The sequence below is a fragment of the Coregonus clupeaformis genome, chromosome 21 (genome assembly GCF_020615455.1).
Source record: "Coregonus clupeaformis isolate EN_2021a chromosome 21, ASM2061545v1, whole genome shotgun sequence".
NCBI classification, from domain to species: domain Eukaryota; kingdom Metazoa; phylum Chordata; class Actinopteri; order Salmoniformes; family Salmonidae; genus Coregonus; species Coregonus clupeaformis.
In genome coordinates, this window is record NC_059212.1 from 15,437,644 (window position 1) to 15,458,931 (window position 21,288).

General features: G+C 43.6%; 1 protein-coding gene across 5 annotated transcripts in view; it reads right to left on the reverse strand.

Moving 5' to 3' along the window:
* Positions 1-21,288, reverse strand: part of LOC121535224 (sodium- and chloride-dependent glycine transporter 1-like) — a 92,306-nt gene that overhangs the window by 13,282 nt on the left and 57,736 nt on the right. For 4 of the 5 annotated variants that reach the window (XM_041842067.2, XM_041842070.1, XM_041842066.1 and 1 more), the window contains 3 exons: positions 6,134-6,290; positions 3,841-3,972; positions 3,214-3,499 (listed from right to left, as the gene is read on the reverse strand). In XM_041842067.2, the coding sequence (XP_041698001.1) occupies positions 3,214-3,499; positions 3,841-3,972; positions 6,134-6,290 (575 nt within the window). Of the gene's footprint in view, positions 1-3,213; positions 3,500-3,840; positions 3,973-6,133; positions 6,291-15,878; positions 15,957-21,288 lie in introns of those variants that run through there. The other variant, XM_041842072.1, reaches the window with a different exon arrangement.

A 21,288-nucleotide genomic window follows, 5' to 3' on the forward strand; every position in this document is an offset into this window, starting at 1 on the left:
GGCATTAATATGAAGTTGGTCCCCTCTTTGTTGCTATAACAGCCTCCACTCTTCTGGGAAGGCTTTCCATTAGATGTTGGAGCATTGCTGCGGGGACATGCTTCCATTCAGCCACAAGAGCATTAGTCAGGTCGGCCACTGATGTTGGGCAATTAGGCCTGGCTCTCAGTCAGCGTGCCAATTCATCCCAAAGGTGTTCAAGGGGGTTGAGGTCAGGGCTCTGCACGCGCCAGTCAAGTTCTTCTATACCGACCTTGACAAACTATTTCTGTATGGAGCTCGCTTTTCCTTCACTGGAACTAAGGGGCCCAGCCCGAACCATGAAAAACAGCCCCAGACCATTATTCCTCCTCCACCAAACTTTACAGTTGGCACTATGTATTCAGGCAGGTAGCGTTCTCCTGGCATCCGCCAAACCCAGATTAGTCCGTCGGACTGCCAGATGGTGAAGCGTGATTCATCATTCCAGAGAACATGTTTCCACTGCTTCAGAGTCCAATGGCGGCGAGCTTTACACCACTCCAGCCGACGCTTGGCATTGTGCATGGTGATCTTAGGCTTGTGTGCGGCTGCTCGGCCATGGAAATCCATTTCATGAAGCTCCCGACGAACAGTTATTGTGCTTATGTTGCTTCCAGAGGCAGTTTGGAACGATTTTTACGCGCTATGCGCTTCAGCACTCGGTGGTCCCGTTCTGTGAACTTGTGTGGCCTACCACTTCGTGGCTGAGCCGTTGTTGCTCCTAGACCTTTCCACTTCACAATAACAGTACTTAGAGTTGACCGGGGCTGGTCTAGCAGGGCAGAAATTTTCCGAACTGACTTGTTGGAAAATCCAAGATGGCGTAGTAGTGCAGTTCTGTTTTTGTCGTGTGTCTGTAAATAGCCTGTAAATACCCTGTTTTTTTGTATTTTTCGTACATATTTCCCTATCAGACTTTTCATCCTTCTACAAAATATATTTTCCTGCAACCCGCCTCACTCAATGTGGAACGGATTCTATTATTTCGAATACCACCGTACCTTCTCCGCTATGCAATCCGGTTTCCGAGCTGGTCATGGGTGCACTTCAGCCACGCTCAAGGTCCTAAACGATATTATAACCGCGATTGATAATAGACAGTACTGTGCAGCCGTCTTCATCGACCTGGCCAAGGCTTTCGACTCTGTCAACCACCGCATTCTTATTGGCAGACTAAATAGCCTGGTTCACCAACTACTTCTCAGATAGAGTTCAGTGTGTCAAATCGGAGGGCCTGTTGTCTGGACCTATGGCAGTCTCTATGGGGGTGCCACAGGGTTCAATTCTTGGGCCGACACTTTTCTCCGTGTATATCAATGATGTCGCTCTTGCTGCTGGTGACTCTCAGATCCACCTCTACGCAGACGACACCATTTTGTATACATCTGGCCCTTCATTGGACACTGTGTTAACAAACCTCCAAACGAGCTTCAATGCCAACACTCCTTCAGTAGCCTCCAACTGCTCTTAAACACTAGTAAAACTAAATGCATGCTCTTCAATCGAACGCTGCTGGCACCCGCCCACCCGACTAGAATCACCACTCTCGACGGGTCTGACCTAGAGTATGTGGACAACTACAAATACCTAGGTGTCTGGTTAGACTGTAAACTCTCCTTCCAGACTCACATTAAGAATCTCCAATCCAAAGTTACATCTAGAATCGGCTTCCTATTTCGCAACAAAGCCTCCTTCACTCATGCTGCCAAACATGCCCTCGTAAAACTGACTATCCTACCGATCCTTGACTTCGGCGATGTCATTTACAAAATAGCCTCCAACACTCTACTCAGCAAATTGGATGTAGTCTATCACAGTGCCATCCGTTTTGTCTCCAAAGCCCCATACACTACCCACCACTGTGACCTGTACGCTCTTGTTGGCTGGTCCTCACTACATGTTCGTCGTCAAACCCACTGGCTCCAGGCCATCTATAAATCACTGCTAGGCAAATCCCCGCCTTATCTTAGCTCATTGGTCACCATAGCAGCACCCACCCGTAGTCTGCGCTCCAGCAGGTATATCTCACTGGTCATTCCCAAAGCCAACACCTCCTTTGGCCGCCATTCCTTCCAGTTCTCTGCTGCCAATGACTGGAACGAATTGCAAAAATCTCTGAAGCTGGAGACACTTATCTCCCTCACTAACTTTAAGCATCAGTTGTCAGAGCACCTTACTGATCACTGCACCTGTACACAGCCCATCTGAAATTAGCCCACCCAACTACCTCATCCATATATTGTTATTTATTTTGCTCTTTTGCACCCCAGTATCTCTATTTGCACATAATCTCTTGCACATCTAGCATTCCAGTGTTAATACTAATTGTAATTATTTTGCACTATAGCCTATTTATTGCCTTACCTCCATAACTTGCTACATTTGCATACACTGTATATATATTTTCTGTTGTATTTTTGACTTTATGTTTTGTTTTACCCCATATGTAACTCTGTGTTGTTGTTTTTATCGCACTGCTTTGCTTTATCTTGGCCAGGTCGCAGTTGTAAATTAGAACTTGTTCTCAACTGGCTTACCTGGTTAAATAAAGGTGAAATAAAAAAATTAAAAAATAAAAAGGTGGCATCTTATGACGGTGCCACATTGAAAGTCACTGAGGCCATTCTAATGCCAATGTTTGTCTATGGAGATTGCATGGCTGTGTGCTCGATTTTATACACCTGTCAGCAATGGGTGTGGCTGAAATAGCTGAATCCACTAATTTGTATATATAGTGTACTTTATGTGCCAAAACATGTTGGACGCTACTTTACTACCCATATCTAGGTGCAGTAGTGTGTGTATTAACCCTTGCAGCATCTACTCCAGTCTCTTTAATCTAGTAGGCCTGACTTAGTGTCAGCCGTGCCCACACCTTCCCACTCAGCTACTGTAGGGTTCCAAAATTACAGTAACTCCCAAAATTCCCAGGTTTTCCAGAGATCCCGGTTGGAAGATTCCCGGAATCAGATAGGAATAAGCAGGAAATCCGGAATCATCCAGCCAGGACTTCTGGAAATCCTGGGAATTGTTTAAGTGTACACTCAGGCCTTACTTCCAGTACTCAACAGATTTAGAATCAAATCTGTTGGAATTCGAATAAAGATTGATAACTGACTCTGGGTCCGGTGTTAGGCCTTACTTCCAGTACTCTACAGGTCTAGTAGTAACTCCCTCTCACTAAGGCCTTACTTCCAGTACTCCTCACTGGGGCTGGTCCTCTTGGTCTTATTGACTACCTCCACAGCGACCTCAGCGGCAACGGTGACCAGGCTGCGGGTGACGTTGGCCAGGGTGTTGTTGATGCCCGTGGGCGTCACCACGCCGTTGCAGGTGGGCGTGTTCCAGGGGTTGTTGCAGTAGGTCCACGGCAGCAGGTTGGTCATGGAGGAGAAGAAATAGTAGAAGGCGATGCAGATCACCACGTTGTAGTAGATACCGATGTAGGTGGACACCACCATCATCCCGTAGCCCACACCTAGTGAGGGAGAGAGAGAGGGTAGAGGACTTCAGAATGCTACCAGGCAAGACTGTGGCTCTCTGACTGAAGACATTTTGAAAATCTGTAGGTTTTCTAAGAATGTTTACATATGCATTCCAAGCCGACAATAGATGCTGCAATTTATTTTCAATCTTTCAGTTTCCTAAGCATCAGATAGTCAGTGATTAGTTGGATGCCACTGACCAATGGCAGTGATAGTAATGCCAATCACCAACGCCAGCAGTGGTTGTTGGCTCACCTTTGAACATGACTGAGCATTGGCAGCAGTGTTTTAAACATGACTGACCAATGGCAGCAGTGGTTGTTAACTGGCTCACCTTTGAACATGGGGCTGATCCTCCAGACCCCCAGGCATCCCTGGCTGGCGAACTGTCCGAAGGAGAGCTCCAAGAAGAACAGGGGGATCCCACAGAACACCAGCATGATGAAGTAGGGGAACATGAAGGCTCCTGTAGAACACAACATATGGGTCAGTCAACTCTACAAGGACAGGTCAACAGTTATGAAATTGATTAGAATTCAGATTTGTGTTATTTAACTCTTTACACTATTACTTATTGTAAGTAGGTATACGTTTATTATTGCTGCTCACAACCAATGGCTTATCTAATTGTTATTCAAATGAAATATTTATAAATATACAGAAACTTCCATGCCATGACAATATCCCATTTCTGCTAAGTAATGCTCTGTGAGTGAGTGGACAGATTTTAAGGTCATGTTTCTGTCTAGAATAGAAAAACAGTTCAGAAATAGAAACGTTGTCATCCCATGACATTGACAATTTCATTTTTCTGCTATGTAACGCACAGTGAATAAGCAGTCTAATTGTAAGGTCATGTTTGGATCTAGACACAGAAAAAAGGTCATATAGAAAAGCATCCCATGACAATATCCTATTTCTGCAACGTAGTGCCTTTTGAGTGAGTGGTTAGATTGCAAGGTCTCTGATGTTTGTGTTTACGGCCAGCCAGCCAGCCAGCAGTGAGAAAATGTCATCAAGCCAAAGGAGGTGAGTGGTGTCTACATCACCAACAAACTATCATGGTCCAAACATACCAAGAAAGTCGTGAAGAGGGCACGACAACGCCTTTTCCCCCTCAGGAGACTGAAAAGATTTGGCATGGGTCCCCAGATCCTCAAAAAGTTCCACAGCTACACCATTGAGAGCATCCTGACTGGTTGCATCACCGCCTAGTATGGTAACTGCTTGGCATCTGACCGTAAGGCGCTACAGAGGGTAGTGCGTACGGCCCAGCACATCACTGGGGCCAAGCTTCCTGCCATCCAGGACCTATATACTAGATGTGTCAGAGGAAGGCCCACAAAATTATCAAAGTCTCCAGTCACCCAAGTCATAGACTGTTCTCTCTGCTAACGCACGGCAAGCGGTACCGGAGCGCCAAGTCTAGGTCCAAAATGCTCCTTAACAGCTTCTACCCCCAAGCCATAAGACTGCTGAACAATTAATAAAATGGCCACCCAGACCATTTGCATTGACTCCCTCCCCCCTTTGTTTTTACACTGCTGCTACTCGCTGTTTATTGTCTATGCATAGTCACTTTACCACTACCTACATGTACAAATTACCTTGACTAACTTGTACCCCCGCACATTGACTCGGTACCGGTACCCCGTGTATATAGCCTCATTATTGTTATTTTATTGTGTTACTTTTTATTTACTTTAGTTTATTTAGTAAATATTTTCGGAACTCTATTTTCTTAAAACTGCATTGTTGGTTAAGGGCTTGTAAGTAAGCATTTCATGGTAAGGTCTACCTACACATGTAGTATTCGGCGCATGTGACAAATACAATTTGATTTGATTTGAGTCCTAAGGAGCATCAGACAGAGAGGGATGCTAAGCGAGGCAGCAATCCTCTGTCTGCTTGATTGGTTTAACGGGGGGCCACTGGGGCCAATGGATCTGGGGAATAATGACCTTTGGTGCTGTAGTCTGAGATCATGGGTTAAAGGAAGGACTGGAGAGTGAGGAGCAGACCGCCTGCGTCCCAAATGGCACCCTATTCCCTATATAGTGCCTTTTGGGCCACAGACCAGGCCACAGCCAGCTGATAAAGTCTATTGTGATGTTATTAGCCTTGAGCTACACCAGTCCCCTTGGCTATAATACTCAGCTATTTGATTGTGTGACCTAATGCACAGGCTACTGTATATGTATGCCCTTCTATGGCGATCCCTGGTCGCAAAATGTAGTCCCGTGTAGCTCAGTTGGTAGAGCATGGCGCTTGCAACGCCAGGGTTGTGGGTTCGATTCCCACGGGGGGCCAGTATGAGAAGAAAAAAAATGTATGCACTAACTGTAAGTCGCTCTGGATAAGAGTGTCTGCTAAATGACTATAATGTAATGTAATGTAGAAGACTAAAGCCAACTGTAGGAGTGAAAACATTTGAATTGAGGGGGAATGAAGCCAAGAATAACTTGGATCCATCTGACACAACGTGAGGAACTTAAACTTGAGCATACTTGACAACTCATGCTACTTTGATTGCTTTTCAAAGCACTGACAAAAGGTATTGTGGATAAACTAGAATGCATTGCTGTCATTACTACTATATAATTAGTGTGTTGAGTGTGAAGACATACCTCCTCCATTTCTGTAGCAGAGGTAGGGGAACCTCCATACGTTTCCCAGGCCCACAGCATAGCCCACGCTGGTGAGGATAAACTCTATCTGGTTCCCCCAGTTCCCTCTCCTGGAGTTCTTATCCGTCTTCACGGGTTCCCCTGGAACAGCTCCATTCTAGAACACAAAGAGAGAAGAACATTAGAGACGTTAGAACGTTAGAGAGGACCTGTATCTAGTCTACCTCCAGACTGGAGTAGGTAGGTGATTCTCTCAATGAGACACCATATTCAAATCAACAACAACCAACTCAACAAACAGGCCTATTAGACCAACTACATTCAGCTGAATGTAAAGTTCCAGGGTGCACTTTGCACCAATATTGAACACAAACCAGCAAGACAGTGTGAAATAGGCTACTGTACTAGTGAGTAGACAGTAACACTATACTGTACTAGATGTCCAGTGGTTAGGCTAAAACTGCAGCTGGCAAAATGAACAAATGATTTAATTCTAGAGTACTTCTTTCCTTTTGTCCAGTTATAGGCCTAGTTCTACATTGCATGTTAGAACTCCAAAGTCGAGATGGGCCCATTGGAGCGAACTTGATTTAAACTGAAATAACCATTTGTTGTGTGCACAAAATCAACATTTGGTCTTATAGTCCTGATCTGAAGTTTGCTCCCTCCATCTGTTGGTGTCAGATGGTCCTCGTTCTGACTTGACCTCCTCACTCACCCCAGGAGTTGACTACTGAGCCTCCATTACGCTTATCTGCCTCCAACTCACATAGCTAGAGCAACACTTGTTCCCTCACATGACACCACAGAAGCAGTATAACAAATAATTGTATATATTACACTTAATACAACTCCTTCAGGTAAATGTTATACTGTAGTAATCATAAATGTGACAAAGGTTGGGATTGCTGTGGGGTTTTGGTGTCTCTTATGGTGTGGCCTGGAGTGCACTGTGGAATGTGCACATTGGTTAACGTGCAGTCATTGCCATGGAAGGCAAAGGCTAAATGACTAAAATGACTAAAATGACTAAAATGAAGGCTCAGTACGAACGAACGAACGAACACACACACACACACCCCATTGGAGTCTGCTTTCTGAGTTCCCTGGGCCATTGCTCCCAGCAGAGAGTCGGCCTCACGCAGGCAGGCGACTTATTCATCAGCCAAAAATGGAAAACAAAACAGAAAAATCCCATATTTTCGTGATTGCTCCGTAGTCATCCTTGGAGTCTGGTTGCGCCCAAATGTTCTATTTCAAAATAAATGTAACCTTTTCACAACAATCCCCAACCCTTCGGTCTTGAATTGTAAACTGAAGAGAGAATAAATACAATATCACCAAACAGAACTCTTGCAAATCAATAACATTATTACAGCCAAAATGTCCCTTTAGTTATCTTTGGCTGGCCATTGAGCATGAGACTTGTGCACCTGTTCGGGTGCACATCTCAAGGCTGTGTCTCGAGACTGCTCCCCTCAGCGTGATGTCTGTGTTTGTGTGTGTTGTGTATGTTTTAAGTGCTGAGTCTGGAGGAGGCGCACACCTGCTCAGTGTGAGGTGAGGCCAGCTGCACAGCCGAGAGGGCCCAGGGTGAAATGAGAGCCCAGCCAACCCTCACAGAACAGTACAGCACAAAAGACAGCAGACAGACTGGGCTACATGTAGCCTGCTGCCCCCCGACCTCCAGCTCTCCCACCTGTGAGAAGCCAATGCTTTCAACACATGATCAGTAGACAGGTTTCCACAGACCCAGGTTTATGCGACATGTGTAGGCCTAATGGAAACGGCAACTATTGGATAAATGTTCTAAAGATCAGCAAAAATGTTATCCGTTCGACAGAGGTGGAATTTTCTTTGCCTGAACTTTCTTTATGATAGAAACAGTGTTTTTCGAATAAATTATCATTGCGGAATAATTTAAAAAAGGTACGCGGGACACGATGTCATAACGTGACTATAAAGCGTGTCGTAGTAAATATATATAATGTTATAGCTTGGTCTGACTAAAATCTTGTGCATGACCCATCTTGTGTTGGGCCTTTGTATTTAATACAATGCACAAAGACTTCTATCTTGTCGGCCTTATCAGCAGGTGGCTATGGACAACACCCACGCCATAGGTCTCTCAGTTCTCCCAACTCACGACTTCTTGCTCTGAGGACATACACACACACACCCACACACACACACACATATACACACACACACACACACACATCATCATTGTTAAACATACACACACACACACACACACATACACACACGCACACACACACACACACATCATCATTGTTAAACATACACACACATACACACACACACACACACATACGCACACACACACACACACACATCATCATTGTTAAGCACACACACACACAAAAACCCCCTTCTCTTAGGCTGAACATCTGAAGACAGAGAACCCGACTCAGAGCCAATGCAATGGAGGTGACCTCGACCAACTCATCAGGACCAATCAGAAGATCAGAACTACTAGAATCAACCTACTTTATTTTATTGTATAAAATGTCAGCACACAATGTTTAGGGGCTCTCTCTCAGATATCTCCCTACGAGATTGACGAACGGGTCCGTGCACGCGATTTACAGATATCTTTACCTCTGAATAAACTGCCTTATATTATACAATTATCCACCTTGTCCAAAAGTCTCTACTTGGTCTCCGTTCTCCAATAAACTTGTTTTATCAACAAGCGCCACATTTAATTCTAAACGCTTACAGCTTGCTAATTCAATTTCTTCAAATATAAAATTATGTTTTTTTGCAGGATCTTTGTCCTGACTTTCAAGAATACCTGAATTGCTTCGCCTTACTTTTCCGGTTGGCTGAATGCAACTTTTACCATCCAATTATTTCAGATCTACAGGAGTGCAAGTTTCACTATGGCACGGACCGTGGCGATACATTGGCACTGGATAATTATTAGAATATGGCAAATATTAGTAAATTCTTGCATTCTATCCATGCTGGCTTTTGCGGGCTACCTGAGACATGAAACAGAAAGGTGGGAGGGCATATGCAGGCTGTCGCCAATGTATTAATTCGCAATTTGGATCATGGAAACACTTCAACCACTTAATTATTATTGTTTTTGGTGTGAAGGAATTACGTACATTTGTTTTTAGTGACACAAGACAGTTCAATGGAAACACACCGTAACAATCAATTGTTGCATCTATTTTGTATGCAAACTTTCTAAATGTCGCCAGAAAATCAGTGGATGAGTTAGTGGAAACATAGCTAGTGTTTTCCCCTCGGATTTATTTCAGCAACGTTGTAGAATGTAGCGCTAGAGGGGTCTGGGGCATGATGAGGAGCAAGCCGTGGCTGTGCGCTCGTGGCTCTCAAGGGATAGTGCAAGATTATGGCAATTAAGCCCTTTTTCTACTTACCCAGAGTCAGATGAACTCATGGATACCATTTTTATGTCTCTTCGTCAGGGGTTGGAACCGGTTCAGGGAACAGAACTGAAATCCGGAAAATAAAGAAATTTTTCGAGGAACAGAATCAGAACCGGGAACAAACGTGATCTATAATGTTCTGGAACATAACCATTATTTTAAAAGCATGGGTTAATAACGTACATTTTTTAAAGTCCCACAAAAATCGCAACAAAGCGCCTATGCAAAGCCCTCACTCTGTCACTTAGAAACGTATTCCAGTGTCGGCCTGCCTGCCAGCTGAAAAGCTTTGCCAGTGTGTGTGCGTAGGCAACCTGCCCCTCCCCTTCTGAAGCATAGTCTAGAAGCCTACTGACGTTACAAGTGTGATTCAGAAATTAGGGAGAGAGATTTTATTTAGAGAAGAATGGATTACATTTTTCAGTGCTAGTTAAGGATACTATAGTTATCACGTTTCACATTGGACTTATTAACTACAAAAAGGTAAAATGTGTTTTTATTTTAATTCTGGTGCCGCTCTGCAGACACAAGCTTGTTAGCTAGCTAGCTGGTCCTATGTTAAGCCAACTCTCTGAAGTTCAAAGACATTCAAAGTTCCTTCATATAAGCCACTCCTCCATAGGTATAATTCTGTGGGCCTATTTCAGAAAATGCATGTCATAACAACAAGATGCCAAGGGCTTCAAGCCAAGCATCCTCCTCCTCCTCCATCCTCTCTCACTGTCTCCCCACCTGCAAAATATCAGTCGAGTCTTGCGCCCTAAACTCATCTATCCAATGCATGTACAGCAAATAGCTTGCTCGCTCAATAGCAAGCTGCTCTATCCGCACTGATTAGTGAAGTCATTTAATGTTGAGCTAAATGTAAAAAATATATATATTTCAGAGGTTTAAAAAGGAACATAAAGGAACAATATAAACCGTTACTTTTTTTTGGTTCGGAACAGTGGAACGGAATGAAAAAAATAAATGTTTCCGTTAAAAACGAAACGATTGGAAAATAATTTGGGTTCCAACCCCTGCTCTGCGTGCAGTTTGAAGGAAGTTGAAGGCAGTTTCGTGAGCCATTTAGCATGCTAGCTGTTCCCATAGACTGTGTGTTGAGACATGAAAATTGTATCCATGAGTTCATCTGGTAGGTAGAAATAGGCTTAATTGCGGAATTTTCGCACTATCCCTTTAAAAGCGTCTCAGCAAATATTTTGTCATTTTTGTTGTTATTTAAAAAAAAAAAATCATATTTTCTGGGAGTGGCGGCAACGATTTAGCAGCGGCGGGCCTGGTGGCAACTCATAAACTCAGCAAAAAAAGAAACGTCCTCTCAGTGTCAACTGCGTTTATTTTCAGCAAACATAACATGTGTAAATATTTGTATGAACATTACATTTTACATTTTAGTCATTTAGCAGACGCTCTTATCCAGAGCGACTTACAGGAGCAATTAGGGTTAAGTGCCTTGCTCAAGGGCACATTAACGTCATTTAGCAGACGCTCTTAGCCAGAGCGACTCACAAATTGGTGCGTTCACCCTATAGCCAGTGGGATAACCACTTTACAATTTGGGGGGGTTAGAAGGAATACTTTATCCTATCCCAGGTATTCCTTAAAGAGGTGGGGTTTCAAATGTCTCCGGAAGGTTGTGAGTGACTCCGCTGTCCTGGCGTCGTGAGGGAGCTTGTTCCACCATTGGGGTGCCAGAGCAGCGAACAGTTTTGACTGGGCTGAGCGGGAGCTATGCTTCCGCAGAGGAAGGGAGCCAGCAGGCCAGAGGTGGATGAACGCAATGCCCTCGTTTGGGTGTAGGGACTGATCAGAGCCTGAAGGTACAGAGGTGCCGCTCCCTCACTGCTCCATAGGCAAGCACCATGGTCTTGTAGCGGATGCGAGCTTCAACTGGAAGCCAGTGGAGTGTGCGGAGGAGGGGGGTGACGTGAGAGAACTTGGGAAGGTTGAACACCAGACGGGCTGCGGCATTCTGGATGAGTTGTAGGGGTTTAATGGCACAGGCAGGGAGGCCAGCCAACAGCGAGTTGCAGTAGTCCAACATTCAACAACTGAGACATAAACTGAACAAGTCCCACAGACACGTGACTAACAGAAATTGAATAATGTGTCCCTGAACAAAGGGGGGGTCAAAATCAAAAGTAACAGTCAGTATCTGGTGTGGCCACCAGCTGTATTAAGTATTGCAGTGCATCTCCTCCTCATGGACTGCACCTGATTTGCCAGTTCTTGCTGTGATATGTTACCCCACTCTTCCACCAAGGCACCTGCAAGTTCCCAGACATTTCTTGGGGGGAATGGCCCTAGCACTCACCCTCGATCCTGCTCCCGCTCCAGAGTACAGGCCTCGGTGTAACGCTCATTCCTTCAACGATAACCGCAAATCCGACCATCACCCCTGGTGAGACAAAACCGCAACTCGTCAGTGAAGAGAACTTTTTGCCAGTCCTGTCTGGTCCAGCGACAGTGGGTTTGTGCCCATAGGCGACGTTGTTGCCGGTGATGTCTGGTGAGGACCTGCCATACAACAGGCCTACAAGCCCTCAGTCCAGCCTCTCTCAGCCTATTGCGGACAGTCTGAGCACTGATGGAGAGATCGTGCGTTCCTGGTGTAACTCGGGCAGTTGTCGTTGCCATCCTGTATCTGTCCCGCAGGTGTGATGTTCTGATGTACCAATCCTGTGCAGGTGTTGTTACACATGGTCTGCCTCTGCGAAGACGATCAGCTGTCCGTCCTGTCTCCCTGTAGCGCTGTCTTAGGTGTCTCACAGTACGGACATTGCAATTTATTGCCCTGGCCACATCTGCAGTTGTCATGCCTCCTTGCAGCATGCCTAAGCTGCTCTAAGCTGTTAGTGTCTTAACGACCGTTCCACAGGTGCATGTTCATTAATTGTTTATGGTTCATTGAACAAGCATGTGAAACAGTGTTTAAACCCTTTACAATGAAGATCTGTGAAGTTATTTTGATTTTTACGTATTATCTTTGAAAGACAGGGTCCTGAAAAGGGGACATTTCTTTTTTTGCTGAGTTTAGTTTACTCATAGTAACAAACTCAGCACATAAAATATAGACTGAACTTTGACTTCACATTCTCCATCTAGGCTTGAATGTTGAGTAAGTTGGAATTTTGTCCACAATGTACCCAGAATTCTAATATATTTCAATAGTTTTATGATTAGGGTATGTAGTTATTTTGTTAGATACTTCTCCCTATTATTTTAAATGTTATTTTTTCAAAGCCATTTTAGCTGTCATGCTAGATGTTCGGTCTGATCCGATTTACAAATCATGGGAATTTTATCGTGCCATGTAGACATTGATGTAGACATTGCCTCCCTCCAAGGCACTTGTTGCTAGGCAACCCCCTGGACTGGCCCCAGTTAAAGCCAATGTGAGAGACTTGCTAGCAAACACTTGTGCTATAAAACTAAATAAATACTGCACTCTGACCCACAAAACTTATTTGCTAGATTCATGATAGTAGTGTTAGACAAAGCAAGGAAAGTGATTCAAAACGTGATGTATTTTTATTGGGATTTGCAGTTGTGCTAGGTTCTGCAATAACTTACTCATCCTTTAATTCAGTGGTTCCCAACCTTTTTCGGTTACTGTCCCACCAACTGAATTTTGCTCTGCCTGGAGTACCCCTGAAGTACCACTTTATGTACATTTTACCAGTAGGCCTATGGTTTCATGAGTCCTCTCAAGTACCCCCTGTGGATTGGCCAAGTACACCCAGGGGTTCTAGTACCCCTGGCTGGGAACTACTGCTTTAATCAAGCATTGATAGGACTTTTTCCCATGCATTAGAGATTGGAAAACTATTGGCAAACTATGGAAGTAAAATTATTTCTAGGATTTGCTTTATTCCAACTCCTCTCCACTCCACTATCTGTTCTGATACTGTCTCCAGGCTGTCTCTCTGGCTGGGCTATTTGCCAAATGTAAACCTTTCCCTACACCTTATGGGTCCTGGTCAAATGAAGAGCACTAAATAGGGAATAGGGTGCCATTTGGTCTGTTGCTCTGGATGCTGGCTGTTCAGTGTTTAGGCCCGTGGTGTGTACTCCCTGGAGCAACCTGCCTGGTCAGTCACTGCAGTGAACAGCACAGAGCAGACAGACCGCCCCATTCAGATCCACACACTCAGCCCATCTCTTCTCTTTCCTTCCCATCCACATCGCACGCCCAGCTGGGCCCATCTGCCCTTTACGTAAGATGCACACATGGTCAGGACATAGCCCTCTCTCTCTATCGGTCGCTCTCTCGCCATCTCTCTGAGGGGCCCTTCCAAATCAGTGGACCCAACCTAACTCCCACTACCCTGCCCTCTTCTAGCGCACTGCACACAGGAACACCCCGAGAGAGAGAGGAAGGGGAAAGAGAGAGGGAGGGGGGAAAGGGAGAGGGGAAAGAGAGAGGGAGGGGGGAAAGGGAGAGGAGGGGGGAAAGAGGGAAAGCGAGAGACAGGTTTTAAAATCGTGCAAGGAAGTGCGAAAGGGTGAGTGTGCTAAAGTTTATGTAAAGAGGATTCCCATTCAGCACTCGGTGCTAAGACTTGGGCAAATACTGTATATACACTCAGGTGATATATCTCAAATATGACCACTGGCTACCTTTCAAATGGGTCAGTTTGAATATGGGTCATTTGGTGCAAGCATGGCTTATTGGCTTGTCATACTTTAACACAGTTATTTTAGTTATTGTGAAAGATAAAAAAGATAACCAAATTCATTTTATTAAACCTGCCTAGGTCTTGGTCCACATTTGACTAAAACACGTACAGACCTACTGTACCATACCAACTAATTGAATGGAGAGCGGCACACACCTAACAAAGCATGGCCAATGTCGTAGTAATAGACATGCTCAATCTCCACTTGATTGTAAACCCAACCTAGGGCCTGACCAGACTCCCAGAGGAGCAGCCTACTACTACACTACACACAGTAGAGTAGAGACCAAACTGCCAACAGGAAAATACAGAATTGACCAAGACAAACAGGAAGAACCAGAGCTCCTGATAATATTATAGTACACTGGTATTAATAGCTGCCTGGCGCTGTTGCCCATCTTCATTACTGCCTGCTGTTATTGTGAAGTTCCAGTCTACGAGGCCTGCTGGCCACCCAAAGCTCCCTGGCATTTACTGACAGCTCCTGCGTGCATCCTGACTAGGCATGCAACCAGCATGGGTCCTCAGATCCTCAAAAGGTTCTACAGCTGCACCAACGAGAGCATCCTGACTGGTTGCATCACTGCCTGGTATGGCAACTACTCGGCCTCCGACCACAAGGCACTATAGAGGGTAGTGCATATGGCCCAGTACATCACTGGGGCCAAGCTTCCTGCCATCCAGGACCTCTATACCAGGCAGTGTCAGAGGAAGGCCCTAAAAATTGTCAAAGACTCCAGCCACCCTAGTCATAGACTGTTCTCTCTGCTACCGCACGCCAAGCGGACGTTGTAACCAAAAATAATTTCAGTACCAATCATTTAAAGTGGCACACGTAGATACCCTTGTTAACGAACTAACTAACGTCACCTTGGGATTAAACAAGGGTGGGTTCAGTGCAACTCAACTGTAATTAAATAGACCCGGGTCCACAATGTCCTCAAAGGCTGCATTATAAAATGTCTGTGAGGTGAAAGTAATTCCACTAAAGACAGCGAGACTGTGGCTTCTCACCCGGCTAGCAGAGGCCCACATTCCTCCAAATCCCATTGGGCATGGTGTGAATACCTACTTTCCATGGTTGATTAATAAAGTGTAATGGTGATTTGTCAGGAAAGACAGGGGAAAGTTGTGCGCAATCACAGCAGACGGATGGCTGCGATGACTTCCCAGAAGGTTACATCTCTGGGTTACATCACTCAAACAGTGCTTACAGTCACAATCACATCAAGTTCCCCTGGCTAGCTAGCTGGAAGATATGATCCTATGCATCATGTCCAGCAAAACATACATTTTCAGTTTCCACTGTTGAAATAGGCCTATGTTTAGAATATTTGAGATAGAGAGCTTTAAAACTTATTGAAAGTCATATCTTGGTCATATTGAATTTAGAATTGTATATGCATTTTTATATAAAAACATTACATCAAATTGTTTGATTATTACGTTTTTTCCCCAAAAGCAACAAATTGAATTTGAAAACAAACACAAGCAATATGCGAGATATTAGGTAGGCTAAATAGTCTGCCATCCCACTACATTCAAATACTAACAATGGGTAGACAAATAAAAATTCCACCTTTAGTCTGAATTTTTAAGGCCGCCAAATACATCCCAAAAACACTGCAATCGCCTTACCTTTGAGATTTCCATAGTAAATGTGACATACCCCTTTCCAAGCACTGATGCAACAGCCACAGTCAGTGGCTGAGCAACTTGAGGATCTGACTGATACTTAGGGAGGGTCTGGGGGGCCAGTAGGAGTGGTTTCCAAGACAGAAACCAAGAGCTGGGCAAAACAGCCAGTGAGTAACAAATCCCGTGTGTTGCCTTACGCAACAATAATTATGCGTACTTAGAAGCAGAACAACATTTGATGTTGACCAAAAATGTACCTCCTTGATTGGTTTTCCTAAATAATTTAAAATGGCTTGGCATGTATACTGCCCTTTTAATACAGGGTGAAACCCATGCAGGCATAGCAAAACCAATATAAATGTAATTATTTTTATGTTTAGGCTAAATGCGTTGGGAAAAATACAGAATTTGACATAAAAATGCAAGATAAACGGCAAGAGGAATTGCCTTGCTAGTTGACAATGTTAGTAGTTAAGTTGCCACAAGTCTCGTACTGCCAGACTCTGTAGTCTATTCCCGTGTTCCCTTAACACCTTTATGCTCATAATAATCACATCATAAGATAATATTAATAGGATCATGTTCAAATCCAATAACTGGGTGGATTTTCGCAGATAAAACAAAAGGATTGCATGGCTGAACGCTATCGACACTCATACAGAAAGAACTGTCAGCGCTGATTTGTGCTGACAACCAGGTCTAGCTTCAGCCACGCAGTTCGCTTAACTAGATCATTCAATTAGTGTGCACTGTGCATGGCTGTTAAGTGATGCGGGAGACTAGCCTGCGGAGCCATTGGCCAATGCAAGCTGTTCACCTGACCCTCGATCCCCCAATCACACACACAGAAAACCAACCACACACTCACAGAATCATACACAAATAGACAAACAAACACACACACACACACACACACACACCTCATCCCCTCAACCTTACCCGCTCTCATCCCCAAATCCATCCCTCTCTCTCCCTGACAAAAACATCAAATATATCATGAACTCCGACAATTCACCCAGCAATACCTCTGAACCCCATCCCAGTTGGCAAAGCAGTTAGCTACATGTAACTGGCCTTACTGCTCATGAATGAGCATTATTCTTTGGTCTTTATTGGACTGTACAGCTTTGAGCTACAGTACACTTTAAAAACAGACATCCCATGCTGTTCTAGAATACTGACAATGTAGACATCAGACAATGCAGACTACATTTACTGTAATCTCTGACAAAACTTAAAAGGCTAACTTTACCAATTCGATTCAAGGATGAGGCAATTTAATAGATCTTTAAAGAGTGTGCATCATTATAATCGTAATTTCAGGATTACATAAATTGACCCAGTTTTGTCTCTCCTCAAAGAAGAGAAGACAAAGTCATGCAATACTGTTAGACTGTATGATTAGAAGGACATACACATCTTCAAAGTCTGTTAGCATCAGGTCCTGACAGCCTCCCATCATCACACACATGGCTGAGGTCTGGTTAAGCACACAGAGCTGGGAACTGGGGAGGTCAGTTTATCATTTTAAATTAAACCACAGATATAATGTGCAAATAAGAAAATCAACTAGGCTACTTATGTTGACTTATTGAGAACTTTTCAGTGACATGACTGGGATTTTAGGGTCGGTATTACTACATGGGTCTATCAAGATCTGCACCAATTACTCTTCTAAAATATCTTCAGCAAACTAAATCCTAGATGTGTTGCACAATCTGTTTTAAAGATGTTTAGATGACAGAGATGAGCAATCAACAAAAAAAATAATAATAATGGAAAACTGATGCGTGCAACCAATTACCTTCAGAAGTCACATAATTAGTTAAATAACTTCTCTACCATAAGCCACCTCCAACATCGTTTTAGAGAACCGTAGACAATGTTTATGGCGTCGTGTGTGCGAGCGGTTTGCTGATGTCAACGTTGTGAACAGAGTGCCCCATGGTGGCGGTGGGGTTATGATAAGGGCAGGCATAAGCTACGGACAACGAACACAATTGCCTTTTATCGATGGTAATTTGAATGCCATATCTCAGACTGGCCAATAAAAATAAAATATTAAAATGTGTAGTCTGAGACATGGCTTTTTCTTTACAACTCTGCCTAGAAGGTCAGCATCCCGGAGTCGCCTCTTCACTGTTGACGTTGAGACTGGTGTTTTGCGGGTACTATTTAATGAAGCTGACAGTTGAGGACCTGTGAGGCATCCGTTTCTCAAACTAGACACTGTAATGTATTTGTCCTCTTGCTCAGTTGTGCACCGGGGCCTCCCACTCCTCTTTCTATTCTGGTTAGAGCCAGTTTGCGCTGTTCTGTGAAGGGAGTAGTACACAGCGTTGTACGAGACCTTCAGTTTCTTGGCAATTTCTCGCATGGAATAGCCTTCATTTCTCAGAACAAGAATAGACTGACGAGTTTCAGAAGAAAGTTATTTGTTTCTGGCCATTTTGAGCCTATAATCGAACCCACAATTGCTGATGCTCCAGATACTCAACTAGTCTCAAGAAGGCAAGTTTTATTGCTTCTTTAATCAGCACAACAGTTTTCAGCTGTGCTATCATAATTGCAAAAGGGTTTTCTAATGATCAATTAGCCTTTTAAAATTATGAATTTGGATTAGCAAACACAACGTGCCATTGGAACACAGGACTGATGGTTGCTGATAATGGGCCTCTGTACGCCTATGTAGATATTGATAGAGGAATTATGATTATGACTAATATTGTTCCACCCCAATACTGATGATGACTGTGTGGACTGTGTTAGGGTTATCATTATAAACCCACTAACAGAGGGGGTGAGTTAGAAACTGCTGAGACAAACATTCCAGGAGGGAGGGGACTTAGAAACTAGTTAATCATTCTATACCGTGGAAATGTACAGGCCGCCTAAAGGTGGGCGGAGCAAAGTTCCTTTGTGTGAAGGGTTATAAAAGGTTGTGTGTGTGTTTTGGCGGGAAAGCTCTCCATGATTAAATAAAACAGATCATTCTTGCTGGTTGTGGACCTTGTTTAATTCATGATTAAAACCAGAGCATTACATCCTCTGGGAATTATTCAAGCTTGAGTTTAATTAGAGATAGAAATTCTCGTGACAGATATTCCATAAAAAATCTGCAGTTTCCAGCTACAATAGCCATTTACAACATTAACAATGTCTACACTGTATTTCTGATCAATTTGATGCTATTTTAATGGACAAAAAAATTGCTTTTCTTTCGAAAACAAGGACATTTCTAAGTGACCCCAAACCTTTGAACTGTAGTATATATACACACTACCAGTCAAAAGTTTGGACACCCCTACTCATTCAAGGGTTTTTCTTTATTTTTACTATTTTCTACATTGTACAATAGTAGTGAAGACTTCAAAACTATGAAATAACACATATGGAATCATGTAGTATCCAAAAAAGTGTTAAACAAATGAAAATATATTTATTTTTTAGTTTCTTCAAAGTAGCCACCTTTGCCTTCATGACAGCTTTGCACACTCGTGGCATTCTCTCAACCAGCTTCATGAGGTAGTCACTTGGAATGCATTTCAATTAACAGGTGTGCCTTCTTAAAGTTAATTTGTGGAATTTATTTCCTTCTTAATGCGTTTGAGCCAATCAGTTGTTTTGTGACAAGATAGGTGGGGTATACAGAAAATAGCCCTATTTGGTAAAATACCAAGTCCATATTATGGCAAGAACAGCTCAAATAAGCAAAGAGAAATTACAGTCCATCATTACTTTAAAGACACGAAGGTTAGTCAATACGGAACATTTCAAGAACTTTGAATGTTTCTTTAAGTGCAGTTGCAAAAACCATCAAGCGCTATGATGAAACTGGCTCTCATGAGGACCGCCACAGGAAAGGAAGATCCAGAGTTAAATCTGCTGCAGAGGATAAGTTCATTAGAGTTACCAAACTCAGAAATTGCAGACCAAATAATTGCTTCACAGAGTTAAAGTAACAGACACATCTCAACATCAACTGTTCAGAGGAGACTGTATGAATCAGACCTTCATGGTTGAATTGCTGCAAAGAAACCACTACTATAGCACACCAATAAGAAGAAGAGACTTGCTTGGGCCAAGAAACACTAGCAATGGACATTAGACCGGTGGAAAGTTGCCCTTTGGTCTGGAGTCCAAATTGGGAGATTTTTGGTTCCAACCGCTGTGTCTTTGTGAGACGCAGTGTGGGTGAACGGATGATCTCCGCATGTGTAGTTCCCACCGTGAAGCATGCAGTGGATATTTTAATCAATGATGTGGAGAGACAAGGTCAATTACCAATCAGAATATTAACTTTATATAAAAATGAATCAATAAGGGAGCTGGTCACAATACCCACACAGGAGTGAGTAGAGTGAGAGCCCACTGAGTGGAGTGAGCCTCTGGGTTATATACCATCTCAGGATAGGTCAGGATAGGTGCAACCTCAGAGATAAAATACAATGGTTCCAGACACTAACCCCACACATCCTGTGCCAGTCCTTAGCCCCAAATACAAAGAACTCATTGGTCAGTAATAAGAATTTAGAAGGACATTTGTTGTTACTTTTTTTTTTTTTGGGGGATCAGCTTAATATTGCAGATAGATTGTAACTTCCATCAATGTAATTGTCTGCATCACTTCCAATCCCCCATGTTTTCTTATATATGCATATACAGTGGGGAGAACAAGTATTTGATACACTGCCGATTTTGCAGGTTTTCCTACTTACAAAGCATGTAGAGGTCTGTAATTTTTATCATAGGTACACTTCAACTGTGAGAGACGGAATCTAAAACAAAAATCCAGAAAATCACATTGTATGATTTTTAAGTAATTCATTTGCATTTTATTGCATGACATAAGTATTTGATATATCAGAAAAGCAGAATTTAATATTTGGTACAGAAACCTTTGTTTGCAATTACAGAGATCATACGTTTCCTGTAGGTCTTGACCAGGTTTGCACACACTGCAGCAGGGATTTTGGCCCACTCCTCCATACAGACCTTCTCCAGATCCTTCAGGTTTCGGGGCTGTCGCTGGGCAATACGGACTTTCAGCTCCCTCCAAAGATTTTCTATTGGGTTCAGGTCTAGCTAGGCCACTCCAGGACCTTGAGATGCTTCTTACGGAGCCTCTCCTTAGTTGCCCTGGCTGTGTGTTTCAGGTCGTTGTCATGCTGGAAGACCCAGCCACGACCCATCTTCAATGCTCTTACTAAGGGAAGGAGGTTGTTGGCCAAGATCTCGCGATACATGGCCCCATCCATCCTCCCCTCAATACGGTGCAGTCGTCCTGTCCCCTTTGCAGAAAAGCATCCCCAAAGAATGATGTTTCCACCTCCATGCTTCACAGTTGGGATGGTGTTCTTGGGGTTGTACTCATCCTTCTTCTTCCTCCAAACACGGCGAGTGGAATTTA